This window comes from Garra rufa, chromosome 1, assembly GCF_049309525.1.
Source record: "Garra rufa chromosome 1, GarRuf1.0, whole genome shotgun sequence".
Classification (NCBI taxonomy): Eukaryota; Metazoa; Chordata; class Actinopteri; order Cypriniformes; family Cyprinidae; genus Garra; species Garra rufa.
In genome coordinates, this window is record NC_133361.1 from 23918855 (window position 1) to 23945446 (window position 26592).

A 26592-nucleotide genomic window follows, 5' to 3' on the forward strand; every position below is an offset into this window, starting at 1 on the left:
ACAGTAAAAACAGTAATATATAGAAATATTTTTACTGTTTAAAATAACTGTTTTCTATTTGAATATATTTTAAAATCTAATTTATTCCTGTGATTTCAAAGCTGAATTTTTAGCATCATTACTCCAGTCATATGATCCTTCTGAAATCATTCTATTGTTCTGATTTGCTGAGTAGAATTCAGGTTTCTTTGATGAATAGAAAGTTTATAAGAACAGCATTTATTTGAAATAGAAATCTTTTGTACCATTATAAATGTCTTTATTATCGCTTTTGATCAATTTAAGGGGAGACACTGCTTTTTCATGCACCTGTCAAGTTTGAGATTTTGGGTTTTGGTTTTTTCATAGTTTTTTTTTTTTTTTTTCCATACTAGTGGAAAGAAAACATCCAAAAGACACCATTAAGTGTTTCTTTAGAGCCCTTTATCTGTTTGTGTCAATAGATTTCAATTACAGTGCATATAAAGGCTGTTTTCTCAAAATGATTTTTTTCTCCTACACTGAGCCATAAATCTCCACTTCAGTAGTACTTACACACACCAAACTTTACATTTTTATTCTTGTCTATATCCTGGAGGGATTTGTTCATATATAATTTTCTTGATTTTATACAACATTTTAGTTCACCAAAAACTGTAATATATATATATATATATATATAGATAGATAGAGAGAGAGAGAGAGAGAGAGAGAGAGAGAGAGAGAGAGTTTTCTGCTTGTTCTAAGTATTTTCTGAATTATGGAGTGACAAAATTAGACCCAATATTTCTTCTGTAAAAACATTTGACTCTAATGTCTAAAAAATTAAACACAATTTTTGAAACTGACTTCATGCTGTGTTCAGATTTTTGTATTAGAAATGTATGCAAATTAGTGCATATTTCATTAAATAATGCCTCATTTGTATATTAAAGCCTCACATTTTAGGAAACTTGTAATACAAAAATTGTTTGCAATTATCAATGTAATCAATCAACTGAGTAAGTAAGGTTAAAACTATTAGTTAATTCGTTTACCTTATTAACCTGCAGTGTCTCGCCTTAAAAGTAGGCTATTCATTTCTATATTCCCCAACCCCCACAAACTTTAGAAAAATTGTATTTTAGATAAATGCTGATCTTGGATGTTTCTAATTATAAAAGAATCCTGCCTAGGAAAAATAGAAATTACAGAAGTTTTTTTTTTTTTTTTGAAAATCAGTTAACTTATTTTGTCTTCTGGGGAACATGTAAGTATCTTTTGTAGCTTCTAAAGTGCAGCCCTAAATGAATAAAATATGATATTTAGGCAAAATAAGGAAAATGTACACATCTTAATTCTGTTCAAAAGTTCACACCCCTGGCTCTTAATGCATCCTGTTTCCTTTTGAAGCATCAGGGAACATTTGAACCTTCTGTAATAGTTGCAGTCCCTCGGATCTCAAAATTATACAGTCATTTCTGGAAAGGGTTCAAATACACAAAAATGCTGAAAACCAAAGAATTTGTGGGACCTCAGGGAACAGCAGACAGTTTAACTGTGACCAACTATAACTAAAAAAAAAAAACACAGTTGTGGATCATTCAGGTACCAACACAGTATTAAGAATCAAGCGTATGTAAACTTTTGAACAGGGTAATTTTTATAAAATCTATTAAAACTATTGTTTTCTCTTGTGGAATATATGTAAACATATTGAAATATCTTATTCAGGTTAGTACTAAATAAAAAAAAAATATCATGCATTTTGTATGGTCTCTTTTATTTTGATCAAATAATTAACATTTTGCGGATTCTGCAAGGTGTATGTAAACTTTTAACCTCAACTGTATGCGTGTGAAAGTCTCAGCAACTGATTTTTGTTAGTACTATTTACCCAGTTTACGGTTTCACCTTCACCTTTGTTTTCTAATCATTTAATATATATATATTTAAAATCCACAATTATACATTGTGCCAAGTTTAGCTATGACAGATGACGCGGCTAGCAGCAAACCATGAGGAGGAGGACTCGCTCATTTAACAGCTGTCACTGCCGTCCAATCAGCGTCCGCAGAATACGGGACCTTTGGTTGACTGACCAATCAGCGCGCAGACCAATCCGGTTTCTGTGTGACGCTTACTGGAGCTGTCTGAAAACTCTGGCGGGAGACGACGCAGCTTGTATTGTCTGTCAGTTTAAGTAACGGGTTTCGCGAAGTAACTTTAGTTTTACGTCTACTCGTTACTCTAAATCGTATTTTGAATTCTTTTTCCTTTTAATCTGGGAGGAGAGACAACCTAGACTTCTCTATTCTCCTGCTTTAACAGTATAGTCTAACGTTACTCTACGGTATTGCACTAATACCTCGCAAGCTAAGCGAAGCTAACGTTAAATCTTTTGGAGTTTTACTTGAAAACGTCCGTTGAGTATTTGAATTTGTGTATTTCGGATTGTCGGTCTTGTATTGTTTTAGCGGGTAAATCGTGTCAATTTCCTTGTTACTACAGTAGAGCTATGGCAAAAGTACAAGTGCTAAATGTAGCTGTCCTGGACAACCCGAGTCGATTTGGAAACCCGTTTCAATTCGAAATAACCTTTGAGTGCATGGAGGACCTTCCCGAGGGTGAGTATTAAAGTTTTGTTTAGTTTTGATATATTTGCTCGTTCTTCATTAGCTTGCTAGCTAACGCGCTTACTCCTCCAGATGACGTCAGAATGGCGGGTGATTGAAGCGTGCGAGAAAGCTGTAACTTATCCTTTATTCTTCTCAGTTATAAAACACTCTTCATCTAACATTTTGTCTTTTTTAAAACTTGCAATAATGCTATAATACATGGGTCAAAGGCGTTAAGATGTCCACGTCAAAAGAAATATACAAAAGTGATTTCATGTCCATAGAAAGCACGATAAATGTAAGTAAAGTGTCTGCTTTTAAGCTTTCAAATAAGTTTTTTGAGAATAAAATGTCAAATTTTGGTTGTTACATTTGGTTGTAAATGTTACATTGTCATTCAGTCTAACTATTTATGTAAAAATTCAAACAATATGCTTATTCTGAGTTGTACATATTAAAATATATAAAAGAATATGGGACCATATTGTTTTTTATATTTAAGTTATATTTAACATTCTTAGTGATACATTGGAAAAACCTAGGATAGTGGCAAATATCATAAATTGATTTTGGTTGTAAATATTCCTGACAAGACTTTTACATTGAATGACATTTTAGAGGGTGTCTTTTTAAAATAAAATAAAAATGTATGATTTTTATTTTATTCTGCACACCAAGCTTGCATTTATTTGATCCAAAGTATCAAAGAAATAGTTTAACATTTAAAATAACTGCTTTCTATTTGAATATATTTTAAAATGTAATTTATTCCTGTAATCAAAGCTGAATTTTCAGCATCATTACTCCAGTCTTCAATGTCACATGGTGCTCCAGGCTGATTTGCTGTTAAAGAAACCTTATTAGTAGTAGTAGTAGTAGTATTTAAGACATCTAAGGCCCTTTTTTCACGATTCTTTGAATAGAAAGATCCAAATATCAACATTTATCTGAAATAAAGTAATTTTTTGGGAAGAAATAATAGTAATCAATACTTTTATTTAGCAAGGAAGCTTTAAAGTGATCTAAAGTGGTGATTAAAGACATTTATAATTTTACAAAAGATGTCAGATAAATGTTGTTCTTCTGAACTTTCTATTCATCAAAGAAACCTACAAAAAAATCTACTCGGCTGTTTTCAACATAATAATACTAATAAATGTTTTTTGAGCAGCAAATCAGAATATTAGAATGATTTCTGAAGGATCATGAGACTGGAGTAATGATGCTAAAAATTCAGTTTTGTAATCACAGGAATAAATTACATTTTAAAATATATTCAAATAGAAAACGGTTATTTAAAATGGTAAAAAAAATACTTCAAAATTTTGTTGTTTTTGCTGTACTTTGGATCAAATAAATGCAGGCTTGGTGAGCAGAAGGGACTTCTTTAAAAAAAAAATCTCACTGATCAAAAACTTTTTACTGGTAGTGTATTAAGCTTCAAAAACTAACTGGTTTTTAAGAATTCTAAACTTTTGGACAGTAGTGTATGTTATAGTTGTTATTGCACATTATATGGTACAATCTGATCTTTTACATAATCATATTATTGTTTCTGTGTTTTAGATCTCGAATGGAAGATAATTTACGTGGGCTCAGCAGAAAGCGAGGAGTATGATCAGACTCTTGACTCTGTCCTTGTTGGTCCAGTTCCTGCAGGCCGACATATGTTTGTGTTTCAGGTAAGTTTATAACACACATTATCTTTATCAACACCCATTTTTGTAAAAACTTAATGCTTTGCTTTTGACTAAATATAATCTAGTAAATGTTTCCTTTGCAAATAACAAAAATGAGGTCAATAAATAAGCCATTTTCAAAGTGCATGTTGTCACTCTAATTTGGCCACAATCACACAGCAGCAAAATAAAGTTGTCAGTCCTGTATTCGAGTCATTCATATGGCTGCATTCACACACATTTCACTTATTTATGGGTGTGACAACCGCATTCTGTTACTGAACTCAACACCTGTACATTTTCAGGACTTAAAAGTCAAGTTCCATCATGAGATCTAAAAGTAAAAAGGTAGTTCAATCAAAATTATAAATGTACTAATTTATGTGAACCTATGTACCTTTCTTATATACAGGGATTTAAACGGCGCGCCTTTTGGCGGATGCCGCCTTTTTCACGGCTGTGTGGGCATGTGTGAATCGTGCAGATCCGATGAGTTTATTTTTTTTTTTTTGGGAGTGTCACATTATAATTTTATCATAGGAAATTCTGTTTAATAGTATTCCGGATAGACTAGCACCATCTTGTCCGGTAATGTTTTAGTAGCAGCTTATCCTTATAACTCTACCCCCTTTCCAATGTGTAGCCTAATGCAGGGGTGATAGCGTTCCGGCACCACGCCGGATTTCCGGCGTACTGTGGCTGCGGGGAAAAAAAAAAATCAGGTTCGCGGATATTGATCTGTCATTTCTCTGAGATGTGCAGGTCAGAGAGCAGCTTGACGGCTGTGTCCAAATTCAGGGTCTACATCCTTCGGAGGACTCATTTGAAGGATGTTACGTCACAGCGCAGCGACGAAGGCTGTCCAAATTCATAGGATCCTTCAAATGCGGCCGACAAATACGTCCTCCTTTTCCCCGAATTTGAAGGATGGGTCTGGTGGATCCTTTCCCGTCCTACTTATCCCACAATTCCTTTCGGCAGAGCGCTTCCAGTATTTTCATATAATGGCGGACGAAGCAAGCGGTAGTAATGATGGAAGTTTAAAAAAAACTGCCGTTTCAAAAAATATGTTTTTACAGCGGTTGTCTAGTTTGGTCTTTGGTTTTAGCGTTAAGCTTTTTTTTTTTTTTACATTTGTATGTATATATGATAAAAAACAGCACTTTCATAAACTAGCTTCTTTCTTACTGCCTGTGTGAATATCCCCTTACACACAGCTAATTTCTTGTTGGTGATTGAAGGTGTTTTTAACGCTTTTATGGATGAAAGAGTAGTTATTTTGTTTTGTGCAGTACAGATAACCTTACTTCTTGCTTAGCGCTGTCACGGTTGCTAGGCGACAGGATATGAGCAACGGGGAAGGGAGGGAACTGAAAGAAGTGTAGGCTGTCCAAATTCACTGCCACCTACTTCCAGGTTTTGCGGTCTTCGGAGGACCCCTCCTCCTTCAACCTGGTAGGAAGGATCCTAAGGAGGATGCAGACCCTGAATTTGGACACAGCCGACTCAAACAAGTCACATTCTAGCCGATGAGCCAATCAGAAGTAGGGAAGGGGCGGGCCTTGTGTCTTTGTCAAATAGATTGATACAGGTTAAGGCAATGCTCCATGCGCGAAGGTGTTTTTAGCTCCCATACTGTACAATTGTCTCCTACTGGCAACTCAAACCGTAATTCATGGATATGTTTATGAAGCCAGGGGAAGACATTAAAGATTTCGATAAAGGCATATTTACAGGGCTCGCAAAATCGCTAGCCCGACGTCCCGGAGCTATTGGGTTTTCCAGTCGGGCTACCAACATTATTTGACCGGCTGCCCGACGGCTATCCTGAAGTAGAGGGCTCATGGGGTCCTTAAAACTCAATTTAGTTGTATCAAATTTAAGGCCATAAAAAGTGGTAAATATTTTAAATAGTAAAAGAAGAGGATTAATTATTTTAAGAGGTCTTACAGTTGGGGACGGAAAGACGAGAATCGCGATAGAGCTGGATTAAACTTTAAGAGGCAATGATTTCATTGAATAAATATGCTCACTGCACTTTCAAAGTCAAAACGGGGCACTGTTGTCTTTATATGAATGTATCTGAAGGGAACCGACTGTCCTCAGAAACGTGTCGTTGGCATTTTCATTTCATGACTGATAAAACAGCGTTAATGCTGCTTTGCTTTCAGCCATTCTTAGGGAAACCGTAATATTTCAGCGCTCCTAAAGCGCCCCCTCGTGACATAGAATTAATTTGCACGTACAAATTTTTAGCTGTTTTTGGTCAGATTATTGCAAATCTCGACCAATGTTTTTTATGCAAACACAGAGTTGTAAATGTGAAAGAAGTTAATGTGCTTTCTAAAAATCTAAACAATTAGGACATTGTTTTAAATAAATGTTATGCATTATATACTTGATTTATTCATTTTAATGGGATAAAGGCTGAAATGCCAATCTATAAGCTTTTTTTGTAAAAAAAAAAACCTTTATCTGACTGAACTGAACCAACAAGTTGTGTTAAAAGTGCGTCGCATACATAGTACCTCCACCCCACTCACCTCGGGGGCAAGGGAAAAAAAAGTTCAGGCTCAGGAATTTTTTCCACTATCAGGCCTGCTAATGCTAACGTTCGGTTAGGACTTGTGCTAGTTTGAGGCTAGCAGTTTGTTGCCGTCTGTACAGTAACGAGCCGTTGGTCTTGGCTTTTTCGCGAATGCAACCAGAAGTGCCAAGTGACGAACTGTAACTTTCAATAACACCTACCACCATAAGGGCGAAGAACTGATGTGTGGGCTTATCTTAACAAACCTGTACATTTTAGTGCGCATTGAGAAAGGGGGGCAGAGTAAAGTGAACTACTTTGCACTTTGTTATGATACAGTAGAAGGTATAGGGCAGGGTTCCTCAATAGGCGGCCAGCGGGACACATCCGGCCCGTGAGAGAAAAATATTTGGCCCGCGCTAATTTCAAATAATCCTGCATGAGAATTCAAATGCACCTGATAACGTGTCAGCGAGCGGCGCTGTGCGACGCGACAAAATACATTAGAACCCATTATAATCAGTGATGCTGCCTATACTAGATGCGGCGTATGCAACAGGACAAATCCTGAACAGTAAACTGATGCCTTGTTCTATTTATGACTTACTGACACAAAGTTCAAATGATTTGCAGCGGCTGCCTTGTCACGTGTCCCAACCAGACGCGATGCAACAACGCGACGTATCAGAATCATTCAATATTACAACCATTCAAATGCGAGAAGCGCACTGCACTCCCAAGAAATAGACAAGTTTATAATCTGATAAATATTAAACCCTTTTACATTATTAAAACTACATACTGAGTGACTGATACCTTCTTTGTCAGTTTTAATATACAGGGATGCAAACGGTGCGCCTTTTGGCGGATGCCGCCTTTTTCACGGCTGTGTGTGGGACATGTGTGAATGGTGCAGATCCAATGAGTTTTTTATTTTTTCTGCCGGTGCGGCGAAATTTTGTGAGCTGGCGCGACCACCGCGTTATTCAACTCATAAGCGCTGCTATTACTGTTTCATATGAGAAACATAAAACGGCAAACGAAACGAACGAGAAACCGAAGCGCGCCACGTTTGAGCTGCGCAGCGCGGACCGTTTATCAGCTAGGACCGCAACACAAACACGCTTGTCCGAGCTCAGAACAGCCTTTACTACACCGCGTTCCAAATTATTATGCAAATGGTATCTTTCCCTGATTTTTATAATTAGTCAATGCAAATGACATTCAGTATAATTTTCAAGTAATCAACCATTCGGGTATAATTCGAATTTTATTGAACAAACCTCCTAATGATCACAGTATTTATTACAAAAATAAAAAAACTGAAAATGCACTGTTAAAACATTAAAACATTTTATAGGTTGTAAAGAACTGAAAACAGGCATTTGCTGAATTTGCAGCATTAGGTGGTCATATTTACTGAAATCAAAAGCTATTTCAATCAAAAACATCCTAACAGGGCAAGTTACAACTTAACATAGGACCCCTTCTTTGATATCACCTTCACAATTCTTGCATCCATTGAACTTGTGAGTTTTTGGAGAGTTCCTGCTTTAATTTGTTTGCAGGATGTCAGAATAGCTTCCCAGAGCTTCTGTTTTGATGCAAACTGCCTCCCACCCTAATAGATCTTTTGCTTGAGGATGCTCCAAAGGTTCTCAATCTGGTTGAGGTCAGGGGAGGATGGTGGCCACAGCATGAGTTTCTCATCTTTTATGCCCATAGCAGCCAATGACACAGATGTATTCTTTGCAGCATGAGATGGTGCGTTGTCATGGGTGAAGATGATTTTGCTACGGAAGGCATGGTTCTTTTTCTGTACCATGGAAGAAAACGGTCAGTCAAAAAATCTACATACTTTGCCGAGGTCATTTTCACACCTTCAGGGACCCTAAAGAGCCTACCAGCTCTCTCTCTAATATTCCGCCCAAAACATGACTCCACCACCTCCTTGTTGAAGTCGCAGCCTTGTTGGGACATGTTCCATCCACTACTCCATCCATTAGGAACATTCAGGGATGCACGACACTCATCAGTAAACAAGACTGTTTGAAAATTAGTCTTGATGTATGTCTGGGCCCACTGTAACCATTTCTGCTTGTGAGCATTAGTTAGGAGTGGCCGAATAGTAGGTTTATGCACAACTGCAAGCCTCTGGAGGATCCTACACCTTGATGTTCGCGGGACTCAAGAGGCACCAGCAGCTTCAAAAACCTGTTTGCTGCTTTGTAATGGCATTTTAGCAGCTGCTCTCTTAATCCGATGAATTTGTCTGGCAGAAACCTTCCTCATTCTGCCTTTACCTGCACAAACCCGTCTGTGCTCTGAATCAGCCACAAATCTCTTCACAGAACAATGATCACGCTTAAGTTTTTGTGAAATATCTAATGTGTTCATACCTTGTCCAAGGCATTGCACTATTTGACGCTTTTCGGCAGCAGAGAGATCCATTTTCTTTCCCATATTGCTTGAAACCTGTCGCCTGCTTAATAATGTGGAACGTCCTTTTTAAGTACTTTTCCTTTTTTGGGCTCATCTTGCAAATTATTTATCACCGGTGTCTGAGATTTATTTCAGTGGTCCAAAGAGCCATTAGACACAATACCATCCGTGAGTTTAATTGAAAAACTAAAAAATGTATGTTTATGATACTTACATCAAATTTGCATAATAATTTGGAACGCAGTGTAGAGAACCAATGTTGATTTTTGCGACACTGCACAGTGCTGCGAGATCCAGTGAAAAGTGTTTGAATTCGCCCAGAATGAATTAAGGTTGCTGCAAGATCTAGGGAGAATCATTCAAATTCTGCTCAGAATTCTGTTATAAACAGCGCTGATGTAGGCTATGTCAGACAACCAGAAGTAACTTAAGCATAGTCGAATGTTATTACTGTATTCATTTCAGGGTTTGTACAACCTTTTGAGAGACAAATTTAAGCACTTTTAAATGACTTTCAAGCTTTTTGCACAACCATTTTCAGCACTTTAAAGCTCTTATGATCCAATTTGAATGTTATTTTGATGGGCAAAATATACTTTGTGGTAAACAAACACTTATGTCAAATTAAAATACATAAAATCACGATTATAACCAGTATATGGCAATAATAATCTGTATAGTTTATGTATATACAATTTATAGTTTATGTGAAGATCGTTTTAAAATTACCTAAATTAAAAGTTTTTATATATTTCACAGCCTATTAAATGTTGAAAATATTGGCTTTCAATTATACTGTAATGTTGAAATGGACATAATTAAAATGTAAAATTGAGAGAAAATTAATTTAATAGAGACACCAGTAGCAGTGTTGATATCAATACTTCATTAATAATAGGCTACTTGGTAAAAAGATGACATTAAACACATATTTAAAATATACTTCATGTTGTTTCTACCTTAATTTGGAGGTTCAGTGTGAAATTTTGACAATATAAATATGCGATTAATCATGATTAATTACCGAAAAATGTGTGTTTTTTTTTTTTTTTTTTTTTTTTTTTTTATTGATTGAAAGACAGCACTAATGTTAACCTTTTTATAGATGCTGGTGTTGGTAATATTAGTTAATTTTAGGGAATGTGCATTTCAATGTAATTTGTAACTTTCAGCCTTCTCTGTTTCCTTGAGCTTGCTGCGCTGTCAACCAGAACTCAGTGTAGACATGTCGCACAGTTTTTTTTTAATTTGGTTTTGATAATATGTTAATTATTTAAGTGAAACAAATTTCGTTTTGGACTATTTATTTTATTCTTTTATACCCTTTTTTATGTAGTTTTTCTCCCTACACAGAATCCCATGCGCAGTGCGTGCCCGCCTGCTTGCTACGCCAGTGTTTCCGAGTTAATTAAACTTATGCGCAAAATTAGAATATTGCATAAAAAATTGCGAATAAAGCACTGTTACCATCCAGTGAGTTGAAGAGAACAAAATTGTCACTTCCTGATTAACTTGCGCTAAATATCACGAATAAAAAATAAATTTTCTGTAGTATGGGAGAAGACACTGTAGGCTATAGCCTATGATCATTTCTTGTATACAATAAATTACGAGCTTCAGAGCGCGCAGACAAAACGCAGTCGTGTTATCTTATTTTCAGAGCCTGCTGTTTGGGAAAACAGTTCTGGGAGTTTATTATAACGAAACACTTTGAGACTTTCCTCAAGCATTTTAAAATGACGGAACTAGAAGATGCTGTGCAATGAGATCGGCCTGTTGGTTGGTCCAGTTATGCTATCAGATCGCAAAGTCACATGTCAAATTTTTGATGCGCATCAAGGAATGTATTAGGTAAAAGTGTTTCCATCGAGTTTATGCACGTTTTCTTACCAGATAAGAATTTTATCCTACTTAGCGCATTTTTAGAATTTATACGCATCTTGGCGTTTCCATCCAGCGTTTTTTATGCAATATGCCAAAATGTGCATAAAAAAGGTTACGGAAACGATTAGTTGTTAGCTTCATGTTAGTTTACCGTTGTAGAGATTAGTGCTCCTTTAGAGCTAGATGATTTGTTTGGCAGTATTTAATGCTAGATCAATGTTTTTCGTTCTCAAAAGTAAGTTAACTCGCGGTCATGGGCAGGGGGGCACTTCGAGTCACTTGGGGGGGCACTGCCCTCCAATGCCCCCCCTTGGCGACGGGCCTGGCCTCCGTTGATTTAAACATTCCATCAATGACAGACAATTTTCGGTTAATGCAACCTCTGACTTGGACAGACATGGAGGTACATGTTTTTTTGTTCATTTTTTCTTTCAGGCAAAGTTCTTTATTTTTCTGTATCTGAATACAAAAATGTTCATAATTATTTTAATAAAACAGACTGTGGGGGGGGAAAATCTGAATATTTTTCTTATGTAAATCTTTTAACAAAAGCAACAATAAAAACATACATCAGCGGCAACAATAATAATGATGATAAGAGCAAACATTTTGGTCATAACATGGTCGTGGCCCTTAGCGTGGTATTGTTGGCAGAATTTGGCCCTCTGTGAAAACTAATTGAGGAACCCTGCTGTAAAGCTTCCTGTGGAAGTGCTGAGAGGGCCAAGACCACTGCTCAAGCAGAAGAAAGGCAGGCACGCCTGAGACGTGGCAAAGCAGAAAAATGCAGCTTGATGCAAGGCCCTGGAGGCAAGGAAGAAGAAACTGTAGAGAGCTGGAAGAAGTGCACTGTACTGAAGGGACTGGCACAATAGTCTAATAAGTTCTATTTTGGAATAAAATTTACATTCAATTTTCCAGCGTTATCTCAGTGTTCTTTACTTTTAAGAATTTCCAAGGAACTGGGACTGTGTATTTTCATATAAAGAACTTTGTGTGTGCATAGGATGAGCCCTGGATGGCAGATGTTGGTGGCAATGTAATTATACGATATTTGCTGCGGGGGCACGGGCTTTGATAATCTCACTCCTTTTTGACCATACCTCTGTTTGCATCCCTGTATATACGATACAAAAGTAGGTTTAGCTGGCAAAGCATGTGTGAACTTTTTTTTGTTTTGTTTTGTGAATTTGAAATTACATGAGTGTGGCTCATTTATAGGTGAACTAGTCCTGTAATGTTGTTGTGTATTAAATGTGCACACAAAAAGTCAAGTGCACTTACCCTGCAGTTACACCCTGTTTGAGTCATGCAAGTATTTTAAGTAACACTTTTCCTTCCCTCATTACTTTCTGTTATGGCATTTTTGTCTTTTGTGCAACAGGCGGATGCTCCAAACCCCTCCCTAATACCTGAGAGTGATGCTGTGGGTGTCACTGTTGTTCTGATCACATGCACATACAGAGGACAGGAGTTTATACGCATCGGCTACTATGTGAACAATGAGTACACGGACTCTGAGCTTCGTGAGAACCCGCCTATCAAACCTGACTATGGACAGGTATGTCACCACCTTTTACACTCTAAAGTCCATGGGCCAGGTTTACTAGGCGAAATTCCATAAAAGTGCCATTGGGAGGAAAAATCTAAGTGTGATTTACTAACAATGCGCACATTAAAGAGCACAGACGCAGCTAGATCATTTCCATAATGACCAGTGAAATCTACCAAGAGTAGCGCAAATTACCGCCTGCTTTAAGACATGCTTTTTTTGGGCGTTATTCGTAGTAATTTAACGAGTGCAAACATTAGTAGATCGCATTGCGTGATTCCTTTTAATACTCTTATCCAATGAATTTAGCCATCTGAAAGGGAAACTCCTACCAATGCATATTCATTAAGGTCAGGTGCAAAAATAACTGTCCATGTTCCCTATAAATTGTCCAAAAATGCACTTTGAAATAAGAATGTCCCTCTCTTTTAATTCACTAAATTCACTTAATTCATTAAATCAGAATTGACAATTTTTAAATTGAATGAAATGTAGCAGTATTTATTGTAAAAGATTTATCCGCGCACATCAGGGATGGGAATTAACTTTTTTTGTCCACCGGCCAGTGTGGCTGCTGGATTTCAAAATCTACCAGCAACTAAATGTTTTTACCAGCCACTTTTTTTAACTGACAATGTGTAGCTGCATGTGAAAATTAATACTACAAGATCTACTATACTTGAGCAGTTTATTTAATATCAAGTCTAAAAAAATACTGACATTTTCACTGATTTTTCCTATCATGATACAGAGCTATCTTCACAACTACACGACTTATAGCCTACATACTATAACAGCCTAGATATTTTATGTAGCCTAATTTGCGCGCATTGGGGAGTCGCTCTCTAAACGCAGGGTATTTAAGTTGCTTTTGAATGCGCATGCGCGTTTTACTTTTGGTTTCGTTTTTACTATAGCGCAAAACTCTTGGCAGCGTAGAGCGTGCATTCAAAAATACAAGAGATTACTTAACAAAACCATTTGGGTGGACACCAACGGGATTTTGAAAAGCATGTCCCCAGTGGAAATTACGCCCCTGTGTGAGTGGAACTCTGTCGCCGAGTTATCATCTGATGTGAATGAATGCCGCGTTGTACAGTATATTGAGAAAGACGTGCCATGAATTGCATCTGACAGAATGTGCGCTGTAGCACGAAATACAATATGTTTCTTCAAAAGCAGATTGTAAAGATATTTTAACAGACCTCTTAACGCCTGTGATGTATCGCCACGTTTTTTTGAAGGTGTGCCTCCCCTAAAAGTGTCTGCCGTCGTCGTCGTCTTCTTCGTGTATTTTAACGCAACCAACGTTAAGGTGCATTACCGCCTCACGCCGTCCGGTTGAAGTATGTTATTTTTATTTACCCGCCACAACACAAAATCACCCGCAATTGGCTGGTGGCGGGTACTAATTTCCATCCCTGGCGCACATCCTTTTTTAAATTCAAGTGCTCTTGTAATCTTTAATCAAAAGCATTAGTGTAAGGTTGTCCAATGTTCAGACATGTTTCAGTCCTTTTTCTCCAGTAACCTGTCAATCCACATCTGACTGTAAGCTTGAACTTAGATGTGTTTAGTTTGTAATGACAACTTTTCTACAATCCAGTCAATTCCTGATAGACAAAAGTATTTTTTCTCATTCAATCCATTTAGCTTGGATATACAGTACTGTGCAAAAGTTTTTGCTACTTGTATTTTCACCAAAAAGAAAATGGTTTTAAGTCAGTTATATCCATCTTTTGCTGTAGTGCGTCAATAGGAAATATCAGTTTACATTTCCATTTTGCCATTTAATTGTAATAACCCGGTGAGATTTTTGTTTGCACAAGGAGTCTGACAACAGCCAGTGCTCCACACAGAGATCTGATCTCCTCATCATTCAGTCTGTCTGGAGTGACATGAAGAAACAGAACGAACTGAGACAGACTAAATCCAGAAGAACTGTGGCAATGATGTCTCCAAGATGCTTTAAGAAACCTACCTGCAAAGCTACAGTACTGTTAAAAGTTTTAGGCACTTGTGTAAAAATGCTGTAAAATAAGAAGTCTGTCGAAAATAATGTCATCAATAGATTTTCTTTATCAATTAACTTCTATTAACTAAATTAAGTCAACATTTGGTGTGACCATCCTTGGCCTTTAAAGTAGCTAGGTGCACTTGTGCATAGTTTTTCAGGTAGCTTTGCAGGTATGTCTCTTGGAGCATTCTTCTAGATTTAGTCTGTTTCAGTTTGTGCTGCTTCTTGTCATTTTAGACAGACGGAATGATGATATAATCAGATCTCTGTGTGGAACACTGGCTGTTGTCAAGCTCATTGTGCAAACAAAAATCTCACTGGATTATTACAATTAATGGCAAAATGAATGTTTGGAAATGTCATCTGACACACTACAGCAAAACAGACATAACTCACTTAAAACCATTTTTGCTTGGTGAAAATACTAGTGGTCTAAAACTTTTGCACAGTACTGTATTTGTCATAATATGAAAGAAAAGGCTGTTGTTTTTAATACCGCCTGTCTTGGACTAGCAGTATCCAGTAGAAAACCATAATTATTTGGCTGCTATGTAAACTAAAGGCTATTATTTATTTTATAAATGGATGAACACCTCAATATAGGTGGCCCCAACTTGCTTTTTAATATATAGTAAGTCACACAGTACACACACATAGTATGTAAATATAAATTTTATTTTAAATAGATTAATCGCAACTAACTGTGTTGCATCTCTAAAATGAATGCATGCATTAAAAAAGCAATTGTGACTTTTTTCTTCAGAATTGCATGAAAAACATCAGATAAAAAGTTGAAATTGCCTTTAATTCTGTTATTGGCGGAAACAATTTTCCATGAATATTGAATGGGTTTCATTTAAAAACAAAAGAAAATGTGCTAAAATTAATTGTAACTGAACATTTCGAAGATGATATTTTGCTAATTTTCCCTAGGGGTTGTTGTATTATTGTCACCTTTTTTTCATCCCTGTAAAATTAAAGTGTGCATTCAAAGACATTTATCTCCTTGCTTTCAGCTCCAGAGGAACATTCTGGCCTCCAACCCACGTGTAACCAGATTTCACATCAACTGGGAGGGATGTGCTGAGAAAATGGAGGATTCAGAGAACGTAGACCCTGCACCCAACTCCATGCTGCCCCCATCCTGCACTCCTGGAAAAGCACCTCCACTCGGACTGTTGCCAGACAACTCCATGGACTGTTTGTAGTGACGCAGGCTCCTGTGAATAATCCTCACATCTCAAGGCTCATCTCATGAGCTCAGGTCAATCTGGACACTGTGGAGGAGACGGCAGGATTATTCAAACACATCAGAAATAAAGGTGTATCTAATTTTGTTAGAGTTGTCACACCCATTTGAAACAAATCAGTGGTGTGCAGAATACAGCAGTATGCAATAAACGTGTTTGCGTTTCAGTTTGATGATGAAAGTAAGTGAGTGAGTGAGTCATGAATCCAAGACATGATTTAGGTATTAGGATGTGCTGCATCTAATGCCATCAGCCTTTTGATGCTTTCTCAAACCCAAATGGGATGGAAGATCAGTGCAGCAGATAAGATGTCACATGCATTATTCATTTAACAGACGTGTGTAAAATGTTGCAGCGGACAATATTTTTGTATTATATTGTGTATATATATATGTGTCTTTTTCAATGAAATAAATGTTTTGTTAGGTGATTGAAGTTGTACTTTGATTTGCCTTGTGCACCGAGTGGATGCAGCTGTGCAGCCTTTTCATTCATAAAAAAGCTGTTGTGTTGCATTATGCAGGAGTTCACCATGTTTGGAGTGACACAAGCCGCTTGCTTGTTGCTTGGCAACATGGACTATTGCAGCATCTATGACAAGACCCCAAACTAGTGTCTCTTTTATTTAATCGGTGTTTAATTAGCATCAATGTCACATTGTGCATTAATGCATTTGCGGTTGCTTTGCACAGTAAACCATGCAATCACATGTGCATCGCAAAACGAGTTAGGGGTTAGTCGTTCGTTGCGACTGATTCCACTTATTAGGTGGCGAAATGCAATGCATATACTTGCGTATATGACCTCAGCGTGGTTGTTTTGCACAAGACGGACCTCGTTTTAATATTCCATAGACGTAGGGTGTTCGCGTTTTCAAATTCTGACCAACTTTCTAAAAATAGACCGTCTTGACGTCATACAGCCTATCACGGATTAGTCTAGCGGGAGGGGTTTGCGCGGCCATTTCGCTAACAAACACACCGCAGAGGCTCATCAAAGGATTATGAATGAAACCGATTCCGCGCTGAGAGAGCAAAACACCGCGGCTGCTTACAAAGACGCAACGCGGACAGAGAAACTTGTGTTAATGAAATAAAAATAGATGACGTTATTTGTCAGTTTGCGGGGGTGGGATAAAAATTCTACAGACAGATATGTGTTGGCCAATCATCGCTCGCCCTGTGTTTGATTGATGGGCTCTCGTCCAATCAGCTGCGCACTCTCCTAACGCGTCACAAGCCTAACGGCCAATGGCCATCGCGAAGGTCTCGCTGAAGCAGGAGTTCCCTGTAGCTGTGGATAGAGGATTAATGGAAGGGGTCTGACTGTCGAATTATGCGAACTACATAGTGCACACGACCAAATTGCTTTATCGACATAAACAAGCAAACGATCACGCTACCGAAAAGCCACAGTCAAGTCGGCGTGCCGCGACAGGAATCGCGCACGGACGGTGAAAACAAGGGCTCAAGAGGAAAGTCGAGGGCCTCGCTGAGGGTTAGCAGAGCGAGGAAGAAGAGCGAGAGAAGGAGAAGAAGACGGGCTCTTCGTGCTATTTCAACGGATTAGTCCCGACCCAGCAGAGCTGAGAGACGTTACCGAACCCCAAGCACTGCAACCAGACAGCTACTGTTAGCTAGCTAGCGCTCGCTCGCTAGCTAGCTAACCAACTAACCAGCTACTATCAACCTCCACTTTACTTTATGTGATCTGACAGCATACTGTGATCCAGCGAGTTATGATCAGACATAGCTAGTTGCAACGGACGCAGAAATCGTATGAGCAGTGTGGGGACGGAGTCTGAAGACAGTTGGCGTCAAGAAAAGTCGTTTTAGATCTGTTATACCTGGCCTGCAATCATGGGCAACGCGCCCACCGCCAAGAACAAGGGCAATGAGATGGAGAGCGGTAAGTGCTTGTGTGTTTACTTGAATTAGTCACACTCAGGCTGGGTTTCAAAGCATAGTGAACCGCCTGCCTGAACCCATCTTGGCCATTCTTTTTCATTCAATGAATGACTAACACGATCTGACATCATAGTTAAAGGTATAGTTCACGCTAAAACGACAAAACTACTGTTTACACGCACACATGTCCGTCTAAACCTGTGTGACTGACTTCTGTGGAGCTCAAAGGGACATGACCGTGGCACATTAACTTTGTATGTATGTGAAAATAGAGTGAGGAAGGCTGTCAGGTCATAATAACTCTTTATGTGCTCCACATGAGAAAAGTCATATGTGACCCTAGGCCACAAAACCAGTCATAAGAGTAATTTTTTTTTAGTAAATAAGCTTTCAATTGATGATTGGTTTGTTAGGATATGACAGTGTTTGGCTGAGATACAACTATTTGCAAATCAGAAATCTGAGGGCAGAAAAATCTAAATACTGAGGAAATGGCATTTAAAGTTGTCTAGATTAGCTTCTTAGCAATGCATATTACTAATCAAAAATTAAGTTTTGATATGTTTACGGTAGGACATTTAATATCTTAATGATTTTTGACATGAAAGAAAAATCGAAAATTTTTACCCCATAAATATGTTGTTGGCTATTGCTACAAATACACCCGTGTGACTTATGACTGGTTTTGTTGTCCAGGGTCACATATGGTTTTAGTAACATGATTGTTAGTTAATGCAATTTTTTGTTGTTGTTAAGGACCCTATATAATCTTCAAATAAAGGCCGGTGCTCTTAAATCACTTTCACTGACTGCTATGAGATGTTACAGTTAAATGTGATTGTCAAACTCGAGGTGTCCTTGATTATGACACTGAGAGTGAGTCTTGAAATCAAACAAATCGCAAAACGATATCTGTTTTTCATTCACTTCCTCTGCAACTAGTCATAACCGTTTAATGACCTCTTGACAAACATCACTACCTTCTAGATTTATTTTAGTGGTTATTATGGCTGCTCTAAAATGTCACTCAGTTTTGTCAGTAGCTTGCTTGATAGAACGGTGCAAAGATATGAAAATGGGTTCGGGTTTTCTGCACAAGATATGACCAGTGAGTGATTCTAGGGAAGTGTTTTCAAGGATTCTTTGTGTAAACACTTGAGGTTGTCAGGAAGTTTTGGTGAATCTCTCCAGACCCTTTTGATTAATGTTACACAAGCCATGAAGCTTTTAGGACACATTTGTTGGTTTATTCTATTTCTGTATCATGTTGAAGCAGGAAAACAAATGTAGGCGTATTGTTTTTTTTGTTTGTTTTTTGCAAGAAGTTTACCTGAAAATACAGTTTTGTTATCTTTTACTCACCCTTATGTCATTCAAAACCTGCATGCTTTTAATTGAAAAAGAAAGATACTTTGAAATCTGTCCAAGCTGTTCTTTTCCATACAGAGACTGAACACTTAGTAGTGTTAATCTCCACTTTCATCAGAAAGCACTAAGAATATAGTCCATAAATCTTGAAGGCTTCTTTATTTACTGATCAGTCTTAAGTAGCACAGGTATATTTGTAGCAAAAGCCAAAAATACAAAATAGATTTCTTTTATGCTGAAAATCATTAGGATATTAAGTGAAGATCAGGTTCCATGAATATATTTGTATTATTCATATTTACAGTAGGAAATTTACATTTTTGATTAATTGCTAAGAACTTAATTTGGACAAATTTAAAGACGATTTTATGTATTTAGAAAAATTTTTGCACCCTCAGATTCCAGATTTTCAAGTAGTCGAATCTCGCCATAGACCTTCACTGTCCTATCCTAAAAAAAACATGCATCAATGGAAACTTTATGCAGATTTCTGATGATGTATAAATTTCAATTTAAAAAATGACCCTTATGACTGGTTTTGTGGTCCAGGGTCACATTTAGGTAGACGACATGAAGATACTGATATTTTACATCAGTTATGCCAAGCGCCATTGGTTTTTCATGTTGCATTATAATGCCAAACTAGAGTATTTGGAAGTGTGCATGAGAACTGTGCTAAAAGGCAAGAATTTCTACTTATAATTACTTACTTTTCTGTATGTTTGTCAGACAAAGCTATCCTATGGCTCCTGAAGGTTTAGAATATTGTGTACAAGTTGCTTGTTGAATTGAAACTTCTTTTGTATTCCAGAAGACACAAAGTAAACAACACTAAAAATAAAGGTTCGTAAGGGAGGTGGGTTCACAGAAATGCTATAGAAGAACCATTTTGGGTTCCTTTCAATTAACAGTTTTTAAAAGAACATTCTTTTTGTTTGCGTGAAGAACAACTAAATTTAAATATCCTTTTCCCACTGAAAAGCGCAATGAAAAGTTTCCATGGAACCAATAAAATGTATCTGTATAGAACCACAGATTCCATTTTTTTTTTTTTTGAAGACTGTTTCCTTTAGTCTTACAGTTTCCATAGAATCAATGGAATGGGGCGTTCTTCAGGGTTCCCGCGGGGTCTTAAAAAGTCTAAAATTTAAAAATCACAATTTAAGGCCTTAAAAAGTCTTAAATTTGCTGTTCTAGGTCTTAAATAATTTTACACAGGTCTTATTTTTCCGATGTCCATGTAACGCTACATCTAATTCTCATTTAAATTCTCTTTTTGTTGTTTCCGTGGTGTTGTAGTTCTTTATTTCACTATTCCAAATATAATTTGCTGTATTTAAACTACAAATGAGACCAACATGCAATAGCCAATCAGCTTTCTGTTATTGGCGCGAGTCTCTCTCGGATTGTACCGCAGAAGTAAAATGGATTTAACTTTTTAGCTATGAGGAAGTGCAAGTTTAACAATACTTAGCTTGAAAAAAAAAATGAATATAAGGCCTTGGCTAAGGCCAGTTGCTAACAACTGTAGATTTTTTTTCTCTGTGGAAGTTACTGCGTCTTCAGACAGAATCGCAGTAGCAGAATACAGGTCAAACTACCCTTTTCTGTATATAATGTTATCAATAATAATAATAAATATAGGTCGAGCTAGCTGACCGCCAGCCTTCGAGATACTTTTAAAATGTTTTTTTTTCTTGCCCGACCGAACAAACCGCCTGATTAAAGTGACAAAAGCAACTAGCGAAGCATAGAAAGGCAAGAAAGATTCCTATTTTAATACATTCAACGTAAACAGAAATTGATGATGGATAGTGTAATTCTGGTCTATTTGTGAGAAACACACTGAGGTAAAAATTTAAAATGTATAGTTTATTTATAACATGATATAGTTCAGTAATTTACCAAGTGAGCTTTTTGCTGAAAATTCTCACAATTACAAATGTTACATTAATTTTGGCTCAATAAACAAGTAGTTAGTCAAGTAGTTACTTACATATTAGACAAAATATTTCCACTGTTTCACCAACGAAAATAGTTCCAAACAAGGATCGCAATTTTTTTTTTTACATCAGATATTTCTAGTGGTACTTTTATGGGGATGTTTTGTGTGGAATAGTATCTGCTGATATGAAAAGTTCACTGTATATCGTAGTAATAAATTTAATTTATGACAGCCATGAAATTTTGTTTACTTTTTACATTAAACACATTAAATATTACATGTATGCATGTAATATAATATCTATTTCCATTACAGGTTTAGGTCTTAAATTTCATATAAGGTGGTATTAAAAAGGTCTTAAAAAGTCTTAAATTTCACTTGTTCATATCTGCAGAAACCCTGGTTCTTCCTGGAACCATAGATTCCAACAAAGAACTTCATTTTAAGACTGTTTCTTTAGTCTTTGCAAGAAGTCCATTTGCTCTTCTTTGAAAAAAGTATCATGGATGTAAAGCTTTTGCAAGGAAGAGTTGCAAGAAAAATGTAGACCTAGAATATTGTGCGCAAGTTGCTTGTCGGCTTAACTTTTTTTGTATTCCAGAGAAGACACAAAGTAGGGTTGGGCGATATGACCTAAAATTTGTGTTCCGCTGTGTAAATCCTTAGGGAAAATCCCGGTCGTCCCGATTGCCACTCCGCCCCTGGTATAGGCTACAGACCTTTCTTCACGGTGTCGTTTAATGGCCACTCCCCTTTTTACCAACCACCTGCAAAGCTGATACAAATATGTTTTACTTTTTTATTTACAACAAGAAATATAGTATAAGGACAGATATTCAGACCACAACTGAACGTTTGAAGAAAATGTAATGCCTTTTTATTTAGAATGAGCTATTATTGATGTAAATGCAGCCGTTCGAGGCACATAATTGATTTATTACGGTATTGACGGCATTAGAAAATCCATGTCGTGGCGCAATGTCACACCGGCGCTGACTATGACACCTGTGTACCGCCCACCCCTAACCTCAAAGTAAACAACACTAAAAATAAAGGTTCTAAAGGTGTTGGGTTCACAACAATGCTGTAGAACAGGGATCACCAAACTCGGTCCTGGAGGGCTGGTGTCCTGCAGAGTTTAGCTCCAACTTGCCTCAACACACCTGCCTGGAAGTTTCAAGTATACATATTAAGACCTTGATTAGCTGGTTCAGGTGTGTTTGATTAGGGTTGGAGCTAAACTCTGTAGGACACCGGCCCTCCAGGACCGAGTGTGGTGACCCCTGCTGTAGAAGAACCATTTTGGGTTCCTCAAAGAACATTTCAGTGAACAGTTCTTAAAAGAACGTTTTTTGGTTTGCGTGAAGAACAGCTTAATTTAAATAACCTTCTTCTACTGAAAAGAACCTTTAGTTTACTTGGAACCAATGGAACACTCTTCATGGAACCCTAGATTTCAACAAAGAACTTTCAATTTTAAGACTGTTTCCTTGCTTTGCAAGAAGTCCATGTGCTCTTCTTTGGAAAAGTATTGTGAATGTAAAGCTTTTGCAAAGAAGAGTTGCAAGAAAAATGTAGACTTAGAATATTGTGCGCAAGTTGCTTGTCGGCTTAACTTCTTTTGTATTCCAGAGAAGATGCAAAGTAAACAACACTAAAAATAAAGGTTCTAAAGGTGGTGGGTTCACAGCAATGCCGTAGAAGAACCATTTTGGGTTCCTCAAAGAACATTTCAGAGAACAGTTCTTAAATGTTTTTTTTTATGGTTTGCGTAAAGAACAACTTAATTTAAATAACCTTCTTCTACTAAAAAGAACCTTTAGTTTCCATGGAACCAATGGAACATTCTTCATGGAACCATAGATTTCAACAAAGAACTTTTAATTTTAAGAATGATTCTTTTCTTTGCAAGAAGTCCATGTGCTACTCTTTGGAAAAGTATCATGAATGTAAAGCTTTTGCAAGGAAGAGTTGCAAGAAAAATGTAGACTTGAGAAGACGCAAAGTAAACAACACTAAAAATAAAGGTTCTAAAGGTGGTGGGTTCATATCAGTGCCGTAGAAGAACCATTTTGGATTCCTCAAAGAACCTTTCAGCAAACAGTTCTCAAAGAACTTTGTTTGTGTAAAGAACAACTTAATTTAATACCTTCTTATACTGAAAAGAATCTTTAGTTTCCATGGAACCAATGGAACGTTCTTCATGGAATCATACATTCCAACAAAGAACTTTTAATTTTAAAACTGTTTCCTTTAGACTTTGCAAAAAGTCCATGTTGCTGCTTTTTGGCAAAGTATCATGAATGTAAAGTTTTGCAAGAAAGAGATGCAAGAAAAATTTACTACTATTATTATTATTATTATTATTATTATTATTATTATTATTATTAGAGAACAATGGCTGTAAGAGTTGGAACTATGGCTCTCGAAACTCAGTGTTTATTTGGCAGTAGAGACAGTGAACCGCCATTAAACGATAATAAAGTCAAAGGCAGTCCTCATAGGTGCAATACTCATCTTAGATATCAGTTGATCCCATCCCTCAATAAATCGAATTTATCTCTCAGCTGAATAGCCTCGTGTCCTCGCCCATTTGAACTTCATAGCCCGACGATGATTGCATATTATCATAAATGGAAGCATGTTCCAGGAACAGCTGAGAAAAAGAGCCCTGGTTCGCAGCCACAGTGGGTTTCATGAGAAAGGAATCTCTGACCCTAAGGGTCAAACCAGCAATAATTGTATTTATGAGGGGGATGTGAGTGAAGAGGACCCGAAACATAAACACGGGCCTGCCATGAGTCTTCAGAGAGCACTTGGGAACCGATGCGAGGAGGAGGAGGCCTGGGCTGGTAAAGTCATGGAGGCGGGGTCATATGATGCAGCCTATGTGATCCAGCCAGCCTGCAGTGTTGACGCTGAACAGTCTCTTGAACATCATGTGATGACCACTGTTATGAACAAGACCACTTTGTGTGTGGCCTTCTGTCTGCATCTTCAGGCGATGTAATCTCTTTTTGCTTTCTCTCTTTTCCTGTTGCAAAAGTTTGCTTTTCCTTTCTTGTGTGAGTTTTTTAATCGCAGCATCAGATGTCTTCAGGATATTCCTTCATTTTATAAGCACTTTAGCCTGCTAGGGATGGGTGGCATGCTTTTTTTTATATACAAAGTGCGACAGCAGAACTGTTTCACCTGGTAAAAACTTTGCTATGCCTTTTACCACGGTACTGACTTGTCTAACTTGACACGCATTAACATGTGAGAATGATTGGGTAACATGAAGTAAGCAGAAAATACAGTGTGTTAAGCAAGGTAGAACTTACTAAGAGGTTTTTGTTAGACATAAGTTTAGTTGTTTCTGATTGCATAACAGTTAAGTTGTTTTGCAACAACATTGTAAAATTCGCCTGATGTCATAAGTATTCAATGGCATTAAACATGATTCATTCTGTTAGATTTTATTCAGAGTTTTATGATACTTGTTTGCCTCTGTTTGCTCGTATGTCCAATGTAATTCTTTGTGTAAACATATCTTTTCATTTGCATCCAAGTTTCCATTGAAAAGAGTAGATAGGTAAATAATAATGGGTTCATATAATGGGAATCTGCTCCTTTCCGTTCTCTGCCATTTCCAAAATGGATTTGATGTAAAACTACAAACTTCAGACTTAAGAACCATTTACACTTTAAGTTTAAATTATACCAAATACACCAAGCCACTTCCTCCTCCTGACTGTGCGTTCACACCGCCGGCGGCGAGAGCGTCGAAATATGCTCCTTGACGCTCTGGTGATCGAACGCTTGGTCTTGTATTTAAAGCGGCCGCAAAGCAAACAAGCATGTCGATCTTGTGCAGACTGACCACAAATATGGTGTAATTTAACCTCATTTAATATTTTAAACGTGAAAATAAGAAATTAATTTTAATTGTAGTTACATATTTGATAACAAAATAAACCAATTAAAAGCCATTTGTGTGGTGTGGCTTTTGTGTTCATGGTTAAGTGCTAACTTAAAAACAGTGACACATCGTAGATTATGGGGAAACCCGCCACAGCAATAATTAACTTCTCCTCCATTGTCCTTGGGAACTAATGTGGCCGGAACCAAGTTTACAGGACTGCGTTCTTTGGAAACCTCTCAGCGGTGAACTTCTACATTCCGATTGGTTGCCGCCGAGCCGCGTCATAGCTCATTACCATAAAGTTGACCTGACTTCAACTCTCCCCGACGCCCACACCGCCCAAAACACGCTGCCTGCTCACATTGAAAATGAATGACTTCCTGTCACGTTAACGCTCTCGCCGGCGGCGGTGTGAACACACAGTTACAGTTCAAACTATTGTTGGTTGCTTACACATACGTATTTTTATATATTATATATTATTATAATTGAAATAAACTGATAAAAAGTCAAGTATGCAATACATATATCACAGAATATGCAAACTGATGATCGAATGGCAATTACTCTTAATACAAAGAATATAATATTATAGACAAATATTACACATTGGTGACCCTGGACCACAAAACTAGTCAAAATTGTCAATTTTTTGAGAGTGAGATCATATATTCAAAATTATATACATCGATATTCAGCTGAGATACAACTATTTGAAGATCTGGAATCTGAGAGTGCAAAAAAATAAAAAAATAATATAAAAATAAAATCTAAATAAAAGTTGTCCAAATTAAATTCTTAACAATGGGTAATACAAATCAATAATGTAAGTTTTGATATTTACGGTAAGAATATTACAAAATATTTTCATGGAACATGATCTTTACTTAATATCCTAATGATTTTTGGCATAAAAGAAAAATTGGTCATTTTGACCCATAAAATGCTACTTTTGACTGGTTTTGCGGTCGAGGGTCACATTTTTTTTGATGTTCTATATGGCTCTAACAGCTCATTTATTAGAATTGACGAGATTATCCAAAAATATTTACATAAAATGATCACATGGCTATTTATTTATTTATTTATAAGATGGTTTTACTCATTAAATTAAAATTTTAATAAAAGAATCTCTCAGGAACCACCCACCCAAGTCAGCTTGAAGCGTTTGCATAAAATCATATGAAGCACTATGAAGAAGAATCTTATTGAAGAAGCATAATTTGAAAATTGAGCCTTAACTAGTGTGATATTCATCGGACACTTACACTTAAAACTTTTTATCTTTATGAATTCATATTTCGTGACTTCTTTTAAAATTCAATTTGTCAAGCATGTTTTGCTGAACTGCAAAAGAGCATGATTTAACATGGTGAAAAATGTAAAGCACCTATAATGTGTGGGGTATGCATGAAAGGAAAAGTTTTAGATATCCAAAAATGGAAATCGTCATATTATGTTCACCTTTTTGATGGAACCCAAAGGGAGAGTTTTAAACTTTTTCCCTTTTGAAAGAAAATAAAGGTTGAGTATGTGAAACG

The 26592-nt window shown here is 37.0% G+C and overlaps 2 protein-coding genes across 2 annotated transcripts in view; both read left to right on the forward strand.

Moving 5' to 3' along the window:
- The first annotated feature begins 2131 nt into the window (after positions 1–2131).
- On the forward strand, positions 2132–16355 carry asf1ba (anti-silencing function 1Ba histone chaperone). The gene is made up of 4 exons (XM_073837681.1): positions 2132–2585; positions 4143–4258; positions 12493–12669; positions 15694–16355. Exons 1-4 carry the CDS (start codon positions 2477–2479, stop codon positions 15883–15885), a joined length of 594 nt encoding a protein of 197 aa, XP_073693782.1. The 5' UTR covers positions 2132–2476; the 3' UTR covers positions 15886–16355.
- Positions 16356–16943: 588 nt separating this feature from the next.
- The window catches only part of prkacaa (protein kinase, cAMP-dependent, catalytic, alpha, genome duplicate a), a 49601-nt gene continuing 39952 nt past the window's right edge, over positions 16944–26592 (forward strand). Inside the window, exon 1 of the mRNA XM_073837678.1 lies at positions 16944–17835. Within this exon, the coding sequence (XP_073693779.1) occupies positions 17787–17835 (49 nt within the window). The 5' untranslated portion in view covers positions 16944–17786. The remainder of the gene's footprint in view (positions 17836–26592) is intronic.